General features: G+C 40.8%; 1 protein-coding gene across 1 annotated transcript in view; it reads right to left on the reverse strand.

Moving 5' to 3' along the window:
- Positions 1–17,791, reverse strand: part of GNAQ (G protein subunit alpha q) — a 290,253-nt gene that overhangs the window by 79,430 nt on the left and 193,032 nt on the right. Inside the window, exon 3 of the mRNA XM_057547794.1 lies at positions 12,256–12,410. Within this exon, the coding sequence (XP_057403777.1) occupies positions 12,256–12,410 (155 nt within the window). The remainder of the gene's footprint in view (positions 1–12,255; positions 12,411–17,791) is intronic.

Genomic DNA, 17,791 nt, shown 5'->3' on the forward strand with positions numbered 1-17,791 from the left:
GAAAACATTGTAGTGGTTAGAAAGGCAGGTTACACCTTCTAGGAGAAAACAACAGAGTATGGGGGTTGTTAGGTACCCATCTTTACACAACTCCTTCTCCGGGCTATTACTGGCTTGCATTATGTAAGACCTAAATTCTGAATTCAAATGCCTCTGACGAATATAAAGACAACACAGAAAGGAAAGGCAGTATCCATTTAATTTCATTTAGTAGATGCGCTTCCTGCTCTTCTTTAGGTCCTGGCCACAAAATGATATAATTTGTACATCCATTTTATGCCTGTCAGTATCAAGCTTTCAGGCCTTGGAATTCACTCTAATCCAGGGCAAACAGAGGGAGCGGTCCCTTATTAACAAACGATTGTGACACAATATCTTTAATGGAAGAAACAGGTTTCTGATGGTTTTCAGGGAAAAGGAAGCCGACAAAAAGACTAGTAAAATTTCCATAATTCCTTTCCTACCATGAAAAAAATGCAGGGTCATCTGAAATTCAACAGCCATCTTGATCATGACATTCTGGTAGGTGCTAAGGAAATGAAAATTCCCAGGATATGATCCCTGCCTGCAATGAGTTTACCAACTTGTAGGAAAAAAGGGTGTTATATGAAGAGGAGAAACAGGGGAGTTTATTAGGGAAGGAATGAATGCTTGTATATTTTGGAAAGAGCCATTTTCTGGGAACTTGTTTGAACTGTCTCTAATCCTTGGTGATTATCCACAAAACATCCTTCTCTAGCATGACTGATTTATAAGAAAGACAAGGAAATCATGTCCATTCGTTTATAACTACACCTTGTAACTGCTAAAGTCTTTATATATTAAACTTCAGTATCACATCTGGCTGCAGAAAAAATAAGAAATTCAGAAATGGGCTATAATCCATTACTTTAAATGATTAAAAATATATGCGATAAGCTTGAATGTCACTAAAACAATATGCTCTAATCAAACTAAATATGGCATTTCTCTTTTGAATGTTTTAAAAAGAGATTTCAATTGTTCCTTAGTTTTTGGCAGTAGTTTGTCAGTAACAGATTTGAGTTGACCTTCAAATTTAATTTATGCTCCAATCTGACATGTAATGAGAACTTATTTTCTTAGATCTTTTTAGAAGTAAAAAGAAAAAGCCCTACTACCTATGACTGGAAGGGTAATTGAAATCTAAGCCAAGAATAACATAGAAATTAGAATCAAGTGGGTTTTTTTTTTTTAATGAAGGAAACACGAATAAAATTTAGAGATGACTCAGCAAGTAAACAGTATCATATTACAGCCGGGGTTAAAAAAAATTAATACACGTATTAGGCATACAAGCCTTAGCAATTATACCAAAAGGGGGAAAGCACCCGTGGGTGATAAGTGGAAAAAGAAATCTCTGACATTTGTTCTAAATCCAACCAAACATAGTAAGATGACTGAATACAGCACCTTAGAGCATTTAATGTAACACACTATGGGGTGTATGCTGGGGCTCTTCAACTCCTGTGTAAGAGCCTCTTATCTAGAGGCTGTATTTATCAATATAAGAGAGTTGCAGTTCAAGTCAGATATTAAGACGAAGTTCTGGCACAGAAAATGACTCTGGGTAGAATTTCACATTTTTTATTATTGAAAAGAAGGTTAGAAAAACTAGGTCGACTTCATTAAAAAAATGAAGAAGACCTCCTTGTAAGAGGAGAAGTCTTGGGGGATGTGAAAGCTAGATCATGCCTGAGATCTTATCTGACACTGTCAAAAGCAGTGGAAGCTAAGGAGAAACTAGAAACTTACAGTTACTGTGCAGTTTCTATGTGACCACAAGGATTCAAAGGAAAAAAATAAAAGAAATTGTCAAAGTGAACTTAAAAAAAAAAAAAAAGTGAAAGTAACAGTTCTGCAAAACTGCCGTCCTGAGGGGAGAGTCAAGTACAGGTTTTGATGCCAAGACCCAGCTAAGTCCCTCCCTCCTCTGGTAGAGCCCACTGCTCAGATGAGCCTGGCTGGTAACCTGGTTAGGTGGGTCAGCTGCACGAGATTTCTGATTACTCATTATACAAACACTTCCATCTTCTGAAGAGCTCGCTCTGTGGAGGGCAAATCAACTCTCCTTTTTCCTCTTTAACACCTGGTACACCATGATCAGAGTTCAAGGAGGTGCAGCATTTACTACAGAGAATTTGTTCATAAGAAATTATTTGTTTTCAGTACAAAATTCCAGGTTTAAAACACGATCACCTAGTGGTAGCAGGGGGGCTACAATCTCACAGTTTATGAAAGCTACTCAGGGAGAATATGCTGTGGGATAAAACAGAAGAGATCATGCATTTAAATTGTCCTTTGCCAATAAACTAAACCAACCTAGAAAATCAGATTTTTTGAAAGTAAATTAAATAGCTCGTAAAAAGATCCTATATCACTGCATCTAGTAAACAGTTTCAGTATCTTATATATGGATAGTTGATCTGAATGTCTACTGTAAAGAGACCACTAGTGTCAAGTGGGGAAGGAGCGGGGCACCTATGTGTGTGTCAGACAGACTCCAGGGCCAGGGCCACCGCCAGGCTTGGGTCAGAGCGAAAGATTCCCAAGTCTGTTGCCCAAAAAACAAATTAACCTTGTAATTAAGAGCAAAAACAAAACAACAACAGGGGGGAGGGATAAATCAGGAGCTTGGGATGAACATACACACACTACCACATATAAGATAGATAACCAACAAGGACCTACTGTATAGCACAGGGAACTCTACTCAATGTTCTGTGATAACCCATATGAGAAAAGAATCTAAAAAAGAATATATGCATAACTGAATCACTTTGCTGTGCACCTGAAACTAACCCAACACTGTAAATCAACTACACTCCAATCAAATTAAAATATTAAACAACAACAAAACAACAGAAGAGGGTGAGAGACAGAGATCGAGAAGGAAAAGGGAAGGGAGGAAGAGGCCTTTTTCAATTTGCCTGTTTGGCTTTGTTAATTTATTCATCTTTTATATGTTAACTTTCAAAGCTGTTGACTAATTTTGACACAATTTTTATATTTCTAAAATGTATCAGAAGCATCAGAAGGGTACTTTTTATTCTAGTCTGCTCAGCCTGAACTGTAAGGACAGTGCTTAATTCATTAATTTACACATATTTATTGAAAATCTGTTATATGTTCAATTCAAATCACTGTGTGTGTTGGAGAGGGAGGCGGGTTGGCACAGGGAGCTGGTACAAAATACTTAAAATATATATATTTTCTTTGCCTTTAGGGACATCAGGCTACCTGCGAAGCAAAGATAGCACAGATGAATCTATTAAGAAATAATTAAGTGCCAAACTGTGAGGTGCTAACTACGAATGCATTAAGAAGGGAGAGATGATTATGAACTGCAGTCACTAGAGAATTGCGTAGAAAAGTGGGGGATGAGTTACAGCATGCAGACTGAATGGGACTGGAACAGGCAGAAGAGGGGAGAAAAGAGGGATGGGAAGAAATCAGCAAAGAAACATAATTTACTTATTCTTTTATTATGTTCCTCATTCATTCAACAACTTTCTCTTAAAGCCTGACTGAAAGCTAGGCACTGTGCATAGCAGTGGGTGGGAACCACAAAGGAAAAAAAAAAAAAAAAAGATGTGAATCCTGTCCTCAAGGAGCTCGTGCTCTAGCAAGGGCGATAAACATGCTATAAAATAACCATTCTACAGCACAGAAAAGATGTGACTCAGAAGAGAGCTCCCAGTGATGGTAGCGAAGAGTCAGCCATGAGCAAAAGGTCGCTGACTAAAGCAGGTCTCTCATGGTCACGTCTCCTTAACTTGGATATTGTTTCTGTAGGACCAGAACTTTCATTTTAACAAGGATGATCAGGTCTGAGGAGCTGGTCACATTAAACTAATCATAGACCACAATTCTTTAAATCAAGAAGCCATGGTGTTAATGAAGAAGAACATCAGGGTCAGCCCATAAGAGTCCAAAGAGGGCTTGGTAGGTGGGGAGTGAAAATAAAGGAACGGGCCCGATGCAGAAAGCAAGTGTCCTGGGCTCACTTGAGACTGGAGGTGGGGTCATCTCCCAGTCAGGTACGAGTTCTATTAGGCCCCTTTCAAAAACCGGTCAGCCCTACCTTTGGTTCCACTGACTGTTAAATCCCATCACACTCTCAACCAGCTGCACCAGGCACTACAATGGGGGCAAAAGCCAAGCCACATGAGACACAATCCTTACTCTCAGAGCCAAATCTACTCAGTCAACATTTCTGGTCATTTATGCCATCTTTAGTACTGGACATTCTGTGCACGGCATTTAGAGGTACTACCAGGGAACACAGTCTAGAGCTCTCTGACGCTCACCTCCTATCTGAAGTTTTGTTGTGCAAAGAGCTATTGATGGAGTACTGCTGAGGGACTGCAGGCCATCTGTTCTCTCAGTTCTCTATAAATGAATCTCTGGGTTGATTCAGAGCATCCGAGGCCTAAGGTAGGGTCTATCTAAATGGCAGAAGTGGAAGCAGAGTGCTAGTTGCCTTTTAATATTCAGTCTTCTTCCATGGGAGGGGCTTGCCATTATTTTCTTTTCTTTTTTATGCGAGCTGGGGTGGTTTGAAATCAGATAGTAAGTATTTTAGGCTTTGTGGGCCATTCAGTCTGTTGCAATGACTCAACTCTGCCACTGGGCACAAAACCAGCTTTGGGCAACACATAAACAAATAGGCTTGGCTATGTTCCAACAAAACTTAATTTATAAAGACAGGCAGCAGGTTGAGTTTGGCCTGCGGGTTTTCCAATCCTGTTCTATAGTAATAGCGCCCCTGGTTTCATGTGGGTACAATGTCATCCTGAGTAGACTGTGGGAAGGATTGTAAAGAAGAGGTCAAACTACTGAACGTGCAAACATTCTGCCGAAATATGAGCAAGCAGCAAACTGACAGAGTGAAGCGTCTCCCACATCCACTTTGCCCTTCAAGCAGAGTGAATGAATGACGAACAGGTGTCAAGGCAAACCCCCTTCCCTACTACATCTCTGTAATGAAGGTTACAGTGGTTAAGTCTTACCACCTCTAACAGCTCCAAGCATTCTGAAAAAGAAACACTAGAGACCAAGTCTTAGAATCATCAGAGTTCACTGTGGAAGACAAATACAGGGTATGTTTTATTCTTGCAAAAGGTTATTAGGAGAGGGACTTCCCTGGTGGCGCAGTGGTTAAGAATCCGCCTGCCAATGCAGGGGACATGGGTTCGAGCCCTGGTCCGGGGAGATCCCACATGTCGCCTAAGCACCACAACGACTGAGCCTGCACTCTAGAGTCCGCAAGCCACAACTACTGAAACCTGCATGCCTAGAGCCCTTGCTCCGCAACAAGAGAAGCCACCGCAATGAGAAGCCTGTGCACTGCAACGAAGAGTAGCCCCCGCTCACTGCAACTAGAGAAAGCCTGTGAGCAGCAATGAAGACCCAATGCAGCCATAAACAAACAAACAAACAAACAAACAAATAAAGGTTATTAGGAGATATGGCTCATTAGATAAAAGAAAACAAAAATAGAAGTAAATATGTCACGCGGGTGAAAAAAAGGGCCACTCCATGTTATTACTGTCACTCTTTAAAAAAGAGCAAACATGCAAGATCAATACCCTCTTCTGAGCTCAAGACAGCATTTTTAGTCATTTAACTATATAGAGAATAATCTCTCTGTTCATTATATTTCTAGGTAAATTTGGGGGGTACCAGGTTTCCACTTGACTGCATAGCGTAATGGTTTCTCAGATAAAGGCATTCTACTATTACAGAATCAAAGGATTTCAGAATTAGAAAAGAGTTTAGAGATTACAGAACAGACACCAGTGTCTGAGGCCAGTGAGACTTACGTAGTCAAAAGCCCCACAGGTGAGGAATGGCAGACACAATTCCACTGAAGGCTGGACTTTGACCCAATGGTCTCACCACACAATGTCTCGTCTGCCTCCAAAAGCCTGCAGTAGGCTTACACTTCTTTTTAATAGTCAGATAAAGAGTAAAGTTAGAATGGCTGTGAGAGTTAGAGATAACACACGCTCAGGTTCAAGTATTTGGCTCATGAGTCAGGAACTAATTTAGCAAGGTACTTCTTCAAGAAGGATTCAGCCCCAAAGCAGGCGGATATGCTAACCTACCTCTGAAAATTCATTTTGCATTTAAAATCCAACATTCAAATTCCTTGTGCATTTTTAAATTAAATTAAAAATTTAAGCATGAAGTTAGAAGTAAACTCCAAATTGGACTTATGCCCCAAAGCCAATTTTCATGTACTTTGGATTCATGGGCTGTGGAACATGCGGAAATTTCAAGGTGTCTGATCTACTGAAATCCTTGGAGGGTACTTCAGTAAAGCAAGACGAGGCATTACCTGGTCCCTGAAGGTGAACAAGGATACAGCAGTCTTTTGCCAAAAGCCTGCTGTGTGAGGACTTTTCTCACTATATGCCACGTTGATTGAGATTTGTGTTCTCTGGCTAATGTCAGGGAGCTTTTGCTACTGTAGGCAGTGAACTCATTTGACCTGATGTCTCAGTCTATTAAGGCAGGTGGTGAACCCCAGCCAAAAAAAAAAAAAAGTAAACCTACAGCCATCTGTTTATTGTACTCTTTATCTAAAGATATTCAGAGGCCTCAGACTTTTTTTAATCAATAACAAAAAGGGTAATAAGGGAATCTACAAAACTCTCCAGCATCTTTTTTAGTCTTTCATTAAATAGAACTGGAAGACTATGCCAAATTAAAGCCAATTGCAAACTTATCCTAAACTGCTTATCGGTCGTCTGGAATTTCCCATCTCCTTGTTTCTACCAGTGGTCCCTGTCCTTTGAGCCATCTGATTGTTTATTATGATCAGCAAGTTGGCTAATCAAAGTAGAAAAAGGAAAGCTCAAATCATTTTAGTGTTCGTATTGGCTCTAGTTTGACTCCAGTAAGAAGTTATTGGATGGAGTATGGGAAAAGGGGTTAAGACTGTAAACTAAAATAAATAATATTTCTCAATTCTGTGTGACCTAGAATATCTTTTATGTTGTATGAACAATTGATATACTGTTAAACATGGCTAAATTTTCTGGATGATAATCAAAACCCTGCTGGGTGTGTTTTCCAGTAAATCGGAACTACCTATAGGCAACATTAATAAAGATTAATAAATAATTTGTATCTTTCATGGTAAGTGATTTATCTAATCATAGCTATTTTATCTATTAGTCTATCATCTATACATCTAACAACTGTCAATTATCTCTCTCCCTCTCTCTCTCATTCATTCAACCAACCATCCATCCATCCATCCATCCTCTGTGAGGCTGGATTTCACAGTGGTTAAAAACTTGGGCTCTGGAGGCAGCAAATCTGATTTCAGTTCCTACTCCTATCACTTACTGATTGTGTGACCGTGAACAAGTCACTCAACCTCTCTGAGACCCTGTTTACTCCTCTGTTTCATAGGGATAATAAGAAATATCTACAGTTTTGCATATAAACGACTAAGCACAGAATCTACCATACAGGAAGTGTCCAGTAAATGGAAGCTATTTTGATAATAGAACTTTCCACATGCCAGACCTTCAAAAACAGCAGGAAAAAAGACTTAAATGCCTTTAGCTCTGGAACTTCATAGTTCGTCTATAATGGCCAAAGACAGATACTGCCTACATCACGGTCACTGAAACAGTGGAAATTACCCATCTATGATTTCATGGAACAATCATTTGTGAAGGTCAAACATGAGCAGTCAATGTTAGGCACTGTGGGCAGAGGAGAGAGACACTTCAGTAAACATGATACCAGATACAAAGGAGATTTGTACAAGTGTTAAATAAGATACGTGACAGAGTGACTCACTATCTCTGGTGTTGGGCAAGACTTTCAGAGGGTGTGACTCCTGAATTGGGTCTCGAAGGATAAATAGGAGCTCATCGGATAGAAAAGAAGGGAGGTATGTTTGGCCTCTGTTCTCAGTATTCCTGGCAAGTGGCCTACACTGACTCTCACAACCAGCAGGGTCCTGGAGAGAACTGTTGTTAAGCTGCAAACTTTAAGCAGATGGGCATGGCAGGCACGGATTCTCACACAGCTAGAGATTAGGTACCTACATGTTCCCTAAATCTAAACTGAAGAACCACAAGAGAGACAGTCAGTACTCAGGGAGGCTGGTCTTAAATTCAGAAAGATTTCTGTAAGGTGATGATACCGTATAAGAAATTAGGTGCAGAATATCAACAAAGTTTTAAAATTTTAATTATAAAGATAGAAAGAACAACATGCCTCCACATGAAGTACCAGAGGCAGGATAAAATACTAAAAGACACACCAGTGGAATGTACACAAACGTCAGAAAGGAAAAGGGGTAACAACTATCTCGAATGCAGAAAAAGGAATTATTTTGAGTTACTCTTTGAAAATGAATTCAGTACTGGGAATCAGTGGTGCTCAAGATAGGGGACCTACATCCTCCTCAGTCTATCCCCGCAGTTCACGGGGCATTCCCTGGACCACACTGGAGGAACATGTGCAACACAGCAGCAAATGGGTGAATCCAAAAAGCCACTGGTCTTATCTTTGTGCTGGGAAGGTTTTCCTGGCTAAGGAAAAGGAAAATGCCTGGGACTAAGATGGGGAAGAATAAAGTGACTCTAATACTTGGCCTCCCGGCACAATGGGATTAAAGGCAGGCCAGACAGGCTACTTGGGCCCTGATCTATAATATAAAGAGTGCTGAAACATCCTGGTTAGAGATCAGAAACATGGATGGAGTCAGCTAACTCAGGTTTCCACATACAACTTCCATAATTGGGAGGAATAGATTGGTTCTACTCCCTGAAAGTAAACAAGAGTCTTCTAGAGAAAACGAAGGGGAAAAAAACAAAACACCTCCCTAGGTTTCATTTAGCTAAGGTGACCAAATGTCCCTGCTTGACCAGGAGATTCCCAGTTTATGCCTGCTATTTCACTGCAATTATTCATAGTAACTCCTTCCTTCTCAAAATGTCCTGGTTTGGGTAAGTTATACAGTCACCATCTATTTAGCCTATGTAACAAATTACTGTAACGAAAAGACGGAAACATACACCTTTTGGTAGAAAATGTATTTCAGGATGAGCAAATAGCACCAGTGGAGGAGAAAACCTTCTACTTCATAGAAGAATGCCAACAAAGACCAAATGATAAAAGTAGAAAATCATTCTTTTACAAATCCTAATGGAATTATTAAACCAGATAAGACTTATTGATTGGAATTAAAACGATCAGGTGAAGAGTTGATGGGGAACTGGAGATTACACAGTGACAAAGTAACACCACACAGATTGCTTTTGGTGGCAGAAGGAAAAAATTATAACTTTATAATGGAGGCTGTCAGTGCCCTAACACTGTGGTGAACCTTAACTTACCACTGATGGGTAAACCAGTGTATGACATCACTTAAAGTGTATTCTACTCACAATGGTTAACTGGAATGTAATCAAGTCTTTAAATGCAACTTCCAGTTTGTAGAAAATCCAAGAGACGGAAGAGAAAGTTAAATCATGCTCTGAGGCAGCAATCAGGCCCAATCCAGGTCAATCTTTTCAACATGCCAGTGAAATACAAAGCAGGTCTCTACTAGGTTAAAAGAGACTTAAGGGACATAAAAACCAAATGCAATGTGTAGCCCTAAAATCGACTGACTCTAAATCGACTGACATTTTGGAGGAATCTGGGAAATATGAATATGAACTGGGTATAGAATGATGAAAAGGACTGCTGATTATTTTTAGGTATAATATGGTATTACTTATTATGTAAGCAAATGCCCTATTTTTTCAAAAAGATGCATACTGAAATGTGGGTATAAGGACATATAACTTACTTTATTACTTCTGCATAAAGACACGGTTAAAAGAGAAAAAAAAGTGCGTGTGCATGCACTTATATACCCACATGCACAGTTTAGAAAATCGAGTTCTCCCTATCCCCGTCAGGGGAAAGTAGAACTGTTTAAAGAATAATCATGTGAAGGGGTTGAGATCAGCCTGTCCCAGGTGCTCCCGTATCTTCAGCTCTAACACGAGGGGCGTGCCCACAGAGCAGGCGTGTTTTTATGGCAGACGCAGGCTGTGCGACAGAATTCTAAGACGGTGGCTCTCCCAGCATCACAGTGCTAACAGGGGCCTGGGGAGACCGTTGCGGATAGCTCTTTACCCTAAAGCAACTCACGGGTACTTGTCTGGGAATGCACAAATCTAAACTGAAGGAATGTCACCAGACATATGGTGGGGCTTTGTCTCAAGAACACAACCGCAGCGGCCGAGCCAGGTGTCCTCAGAGGGCCCATCCCAGGAGCAGGAGGCAGACCATTTCCTAACGGGGAGCCCTAACCCTGGTAAGCAACATCATTATGGGACACTGGTGCTCTGATACCCTAGTCGCAAGACCTCTCTGTAGGGAGAACAGATCTAGGTGACAGGTAAAGAATAGAAGAGGCGAGGAGGAGGGGGAGAGACAGGATTTATGATAAAGTAAAAAGACGGGGGTAAGAAATGACGAGAGGTGGAGGATTTATTTGCGAATATAACTTTATAATAGAGGATTTCTTCCTCAGTAAGGACCAGGAGAGGCATCACAACAGCAAAGTGGGAAGTGAAGAGGAGTTAAAGGAGAACCAGAGGTGAGCGCGGAGGGGTAAACCGGCGGACAGGGGAAGACATAATGAGCAGGAACAGGAACGAGGGGTAAAACACAGCAGCAATGCGGGGGAGATGGGTGAAGTCTGACATGGCAAAGGAAACAGAAGGACAGAGGGGGCAGGAAGTAAAAGGAAGACAGCTGGTCAAAGGTTGAGGGGGCAGAATTTGGAACACATAAGAGCTGAATGCATCTTCTTCATCTCTCTACTCACAGGAACTTATACAGTAGGAATGGGGTGGGGAGGAGAGAGGGAGGGAGGAAGGGAAGGGGGCCAAGGAAGGCGGGCAGACCCAGAAGAGGAAGCCTGAGGACAGGCAGTGTGGAAGGCTCCGTGAAGGCGTGGAAGAAGGCCAGAAGAAGTAGGGAATGAGGAAGCACTCATTTCAGAGGCACACAGCAGTGGGTATTAGCTTAAACACGACAGACACGGCGTTCCTGAGCGTTCCACGTCACATTTCAGAATTACGTAATTCAGATTTACCTTAGGAATACAAGAACTGTTTTGACCAGGCAACATTTCGGTGGCTGACCTGAATCATAACTTATCTTATACAAATGCCTAGAACTAGGGTAAGAGCATGACCCACTTTACTGCAAAAACAGAGCCAAATAGCTCTTGGATCTTCTCTGCACTGCTGAGCGATGCCAATCAGCCTATGGGGCTCCTTATTTTCCCCATGGTCCTGTTCTCATCCAGAGGGTCATTTCAACATATGAACTGCCCTGAGGCTGCTGAACATTTTCCACCCTTTCTTCTGTCTGCCCAGAACCAATACAAGAGGCAAATGCTGGGTTAACATAATTAATGTAGGCAGAAATCTGGCTAAATACTACTAAAAAAAATCCATTTTTCAGGCGCCCAATTATCTACATTGCTGACCACATTGATTACATTAATCCAACGATTGCCAGATCTTTACTTTCTTTCTGTTAGGCAAGATTTAATCTAGAGAACTAACAAACCTCTCTAGGATGCAAATCTCTCCCAGGACACATGATTTTGATTGACAGCTCACAAAATAATTCGGGAATGCATGCAAAATTAGACTCCCACGCAATTTTCATGCAAAGGCAAATCTATCCATCAACATAACAGTGGCTCCCAGAAAGCAGCCAAGGTTCTGTGTCTGGAAACTAGAAACCAGGAAGTCTGATGTTTGCGAAGCCATAATCAAGCGCATTTGTTTGCGGTTCTTAATGTGCGTAGGTGGTTTCCAGCATATGAATAAGATCAGAAATTTGCATTAAAAATTATTATTACAAGATTTCAAAGCACAATGAAGTATGTGTTTGAGAATTGCTGGTTTACAATGTGGGGAAAGAGACAGGTTAGTGAATGCAGATTCCTAGAGTCTTCAGTTTGTTTTTCAAACAGAAAATAGTAAAATACTCTCCCTGACTCATGATGCCAGCCCCTTACAATATAGTTTAACTTTATGAGGTTGGCACAAGTTTAATACCTATACTTCCTAACTGTGCAGTTAGAATCAGATAACAATACACACATTACAGAACACAGAAGGTCTCACTGCAGAGCACCTGCACATGAAAGTAAAGAGAAAGATCCAAAGGGCCTCCTGGAGGAATACTTACTATTTGGTAGAGTCAGATAACTGATATTCCCGTCGTCTGTCATAGCATTCCTGGATTCCAGGATCGTTCCATAAACTCTTTATTGCATCTACATACGGATTCTCAAAAGCAGACACCTTCTCCACATCAACTTCTCGAACTAATTGTGCGTGAGCCTGTTTTTAAAAAAAAAAAAAAAATAGTTTTAACCTCCTTTCCATCACTGAAAATTGCCTTTGGTTTGCACATTACATTGTGCACAAGTGAGGTCTTTCCTCATATACTGGTTTTTGAACTGGTTTATAATAATGTAATGCTTCTTTTTTTTTTTCCTTAGATAAAACCCAGTCCCAAATCTTTCCCTCTAGAGTAAACCATGAGGCTACCTAAAGTTGACTAGAGGAAAGCAGAGTGTTTGGTTCCCGTCGGAACAATGAGGATGTCATGCTACACATAATGACTGTTTTCAGGTGATGATCATAATCCTAAAACAATTAATGTTATTAAAGGGAAAAAAGAGACACTTATCCCCTCTATGTTTGTAGTTTATTATAATCAAACACATAATATACCCAGCCCTGAGTGTTCTCATGGGCTGGGCATTCACTGAGTAGCAGAAGCTCAATCAGACTCCTCAACTAATCAGGGTTAGTTTCTATGGCTCGCTTCTAGGATAGGGGTAAAACCACAGAAGAACAGTTAATATTAACGACTGAATCTGAGCAGCAGTAAGCATGCCTCTCCACTCCCACACCCTTGAATTGCCAATATTTATTTTATAGCTGCCTTATCTATATTATCAGATTGAGGAGGCTATTCAGTTTTTTTTAACAAGGAAAAAGGACTTTGTTATTTTCATTATACAACATTTAGCAGGAAAGAGGTAAAAAGATTTAAAAAAAATTTTCAACAAGATTGAAATCAAAATGTTGTATGGTCAACCCCCAAATTAACCAGAATATATCACTGTCTAACAATCTCAATCAAAATAGGTTTTCATGGGTGTAGTTTACATGTAAATTACATATGCACATAAATATGTAAATCAACAAATAACTAATTATCTTGAAAACTGGAGGCAGATGGCTGATGATTTGTTAAAACAGTCTTGATTTTGTACAGATAAACAAACTTCTGAACTAGGTCAGTGAATGGTTATCTTGATTACATGATGACCCAATTATTCTTTTCATAGAGTTTTAAGCAGATAGAATTTAATAAATTTAATCCATGTTAGGCCTGTCTGGTTCCCCATCTTTATCTTCCTTCTCATCCCGTAAGAGGGAAGGGCCCCATGTCATTAGACTAATCTTGATTTAGAGAAAGTTTTAAGAAGCCCAACATGCCAAGACTGAAGAGACCACCTTTCTTGCTAGTTCTGCTCTGACCCTGACAGTCAGATCTAGTAAGTGAGAAGCCCTATAGCTCCGCCCTGCACCCCAATCTTGGAAAACGGATCCCTATAGTTGTTTTCTGTACCTAGTCCCTGCCCAGGCAATCTGCCTTATCCCACCAGCAATCCTGCCATCCTGAAGTCCTGTTCCCAAGTCTCAGACCTCAGGTGGGCCTACCTCAATCACAGTTCCCCATGAGACTCCCCCTTGAAAAAAGTATCACTGGCTCCCCAATGAATCCCCAGTGCTGTGCTCCGCCTGGCTCTGTAGCACCTGTTGCTCCGTGTCAACACCAAAGACTGTACTGGTCCCACCTGTTCTGCCGTCTACCTGCTCAAGTGGACCTCCTTCAAGCACAAAACACTGGCTGTGGGGCCTCCTGCACTCTGCCCAGCAGGCATGTCTCATACCTTCACAGGTATGCCTGATGTCAAGCTTTGACCCCGCCTTTCTGCCCTTGCTCACTGAATACAAACAAGTGCTAACTCTTCGTGTCCTGAGATACGACAACAATCACCCATGGTATAATCCTCAATTAGAATCCCTGTGGCTATGTCTATTTTACAGCGTCCTCTAGAGGATTCTGTGCATCTTGGAGGGCAGATGTGGGGCAGGAACAGGGATGTACGGGATGGTCTCCTGCTGGATATACTCTAAAGACATGGTTTTAATCTGACTCCGCTGCTTCTTATGACATTGAATAAGTTGCTTAATCTTGCCAAATATTATCTCTGGTGGGGAACATCCTGCCCCAACAAGCTCATGTGACTTACTATTGTGCTACAGTACAGTAGTTGAGTGGTTCTCAAAAGGCGGTACACACACCAGCAGCATCACCTGGGAATGGGATAAAAATGCAAATCCTTCCATCCTACCTCAAACTTTTTGAATAAGAAACTGATCATCAATCTCTGTTTTAACAGGCCCTCTGGATGATTCTGATACATGGAAAAGTTTGAGAACCACTGTGAACTATTAAGCATCACACAGACACTAGTTGTTGTGGTCATAATTAATTGTCTGGCTGGCCAGAAAATTGCTATTGGAAACTAAAGAGAAGGGTCCCAGAAAGGCAACAGCACTCCAAAGCAAGGGGCATTATAAGGGCCAGGAAGCCACAGAAATGAATAAAACAAGCTAGATGTAGGCAATAGGGAGTGATAGGGACTACAGCACACTGAGAAACACACACCCTAATTAAAGAGGACAGCTGCTATTTACCTCCCACTAACTGTTGCCATTGGGATATAGGCCCAGTGTTGCCAGATTTTCCGATTTACCAAGGAAAGCCAAAAATCTAGATTTTTTCCGTGAAATAGACCTAATTTTTATTCTTAGCAATGCTATAAACGACAAAGTATATCTGTGCCTGAGTTGGATCAGGTACCACTCATTTGCTCCTCCATTTACTTCCCTAATAAGATTGACCAATAACACGATGTCCTACACAGAACCTGGAACACAGGAGCTGGCCGCTTAACACACGCTAATAAGTAGTTTTGCAGCACTTTCCTACAACAATATTTAGACAAACTATTATACTATCCATAGGGAGAAATGGTTGAGACCTCTCTGAATTGCATAAGAGCTACGTGATGATACAGGTTCGTGTAGGCAGTATTTAAAAACTGAATTTGATACTCACTACACTGGGCCAGCCATGTCATCTGGAAGGAGTTCTGTTTCTGTTTCTAGAGAAGGTAACTTATGCCAGAGAAAACAGTTTCAACATAGCAGACACTTTTTACTATGATGATTAAATGTTTATTGAACCCCAATGAAATGCTAGGTAACATAGCAATTAAAGACTTAGATATAGTTACCACAGAGGGGTAGGGGTGGAGTTGGGGGGAACAGTCCATATAGCCGGCAACCAAACAAAGCACAGGATTATGTGCTCCAGGAGTAGAAACGAGGGAACATTTGCATTTCCATCTTTAATTTCAGTTGACTGTAAGGGCATTTAAATAGACAACATCCTCAACAGTTGTATAACCGAAAAGCCTGCTCCTGTAAAATGAGATTACTTTCTATCGTTAGAAAACTCCTCCAATTTCCTATCTTGTTCCATCTCTGTTTGCTTTTTCTTACATCTGGAAGGCCTTCTCTATTCCTTTCTTTAGCCTTTTTTCAGGGGCCGTATCCTGTGCCATCTCTGACAGGGAGATGTTCCTAATATTCCTCCTCGCCCCCCAAAATGTGAGCTTTGTGTCTTTTGAACCATGGAACTTCTACATTTTGCTTTCTGTTGATAGTTACCTCTTGGCTTATCGTCTTCTAGACTATACATTGAGGGAAGGGGCTGTAGCTTACTGGCTCTAATTTTTTTGGGGGCCCAGCACAGAGTGAGCAACAACAAATATTTGTCTAATTTAACTGCATTTAAAAAGGACATATAAACACAGTGCCAAGTCCTACAAGTCAAAGACAAGTTTCTCAAGGAAATCTTCCATCCATTACCTACTCTCTCAGAACTACATAATCCTTAACAGCACTTACCTCAGTAGCTAGTGTGCATCTATTTGTGTGATATTTGTTAGTATCCTTCTCCCTGATCACTGTGTAAGTTCCAAGACAGGCTCAGCATTGCAGTATCAGGGTCTAGCAGAGTGCCCGCCACTGATGCTCAATAAATATTCGTTGAATGAAGTATATAAGGAAGGAAGAGTGGAAATTATACTAAACTGGAAATTGGGACACCTAAATTCTAGGCCTGGCTTTACCCCTAACACAAGCCATAACCTTTAGAAGAAACTACTTTACCTCTATAGAGCTTCGTTTTCCTGGTCCACAAAATTATGCAACTGAAACAAATCATCTCCCTAAGGCTTCATCTAGCCATTAACTACATGACTGTAAATAAATACATCTAGAATACATGGAGCACCAAGGAGTTACAACACTGTCCCTCCAGGAGCACACAATATATCATTTATTGAAACAAGACCTCACCATTTCAAACAGTGCCTGACAATAAAGGGCAGAACATGGTTAAGTCTGTACATCGGCAATGCTACATAGGGGTTGAGAAAGTAGAACTCAGTATGGATAGAGAGGTCAGACAACATGTCAGAGAGAAGAGAGGATTCGGCTGGCAGGTGGAGATGAAGATGTGTGACTTCTGAGGAGGAGGGATAGGTGAACAAAGGCTCAGTAGACAAAATAAACATGGCCCTCTCTTTTAACTGTGGGGAAAAAAACAGTCTAGTGAGGAAGTTTCATGCTGACCCTTACTGCAAATTAACCTCCACAATGAAAGCTACAGTATTAATTTCAGCTATGAACCATAATCAACCTCTACCAACTATGAAAGTATACTGGCCTCAAAAATCACAAGATCACCGCTTTGCCTTCATCCAGGTCATAATTTCTAAGTCACTTTTTTTTTTTTAATTTTTTTTTATTTTTTATTTATTTATTTTTTTCTTTTTTTTTCTAAGTCACTTTTATTGCCTACTAAGCTCTGTTTTTTAATTCCACCCTTGCTGTTCTGTAAAATGACATTCAAATATAATCAACTGTAATTTGCATTTATGTAAGAGCTTTCACTTGAAGTTCTCAAGTTATTTAAGTATGACAGCATTTTACAAAATACACACAGAATTTTTACATTGCCTATACAAATGTCCTCAATGGAAGTGCAACCCTCCCATTTCTTTGGTAAAAAATATTCTGTATGTGGAAAGAATATTTTTTTAAAAAATTATTTATTTATTTATTTATTTATTTATTTATTTATTTATTTATGGCTGTGTTGGGTCTTCGTTTCTGTGCGAGGGCTTTCTCTAGTTGCGGCAAGTGGGGGCCACTCTTCATCGCGGTGCGCGGGCCTCTCACTATCGCGGCCTCTCCCGTTGAGGAGCACAGGCTCCAGACACGCAGGCTCAGTAGTTGTGGCGCACGGGCTTAGTTGCTCCGTGGCATGTGGGATCTTCCCAGACCAGGGCTCGAACCCGTGTCCCCTGCATTGGCAGGCAGATTCTCAGCCACTGCGCCACCAGGGAAGCCCAAAGAATATTTTTTAGTACAATGTGTTAGACTAGGAAGATAAACTAGACCCTTTTCTATTTGTCCAAATGTCAGATGTGAAGTAGTAAAAATCACAAGTAATTACGTGAAATTAAACAATTACTAATGAAAAAGGCTATGACGAAAAGGAATGA

This window comes from Balaenoptera acutorostrata, chromosome 6, assembly GCF_949987535.1.
Source record: "Balaenoptera acutorostrata chromosome 6, mBalAcu1.1, whole genome shotgun sequence".
Classification (NCBI taxonomy): domain Eukaryota; kingdom Metazoa; phylum Chordata; class Mammalia; order Artiodactyla; family Balaenopteridae; genus Balaenoptera; species Balaenoptera acutorostrata.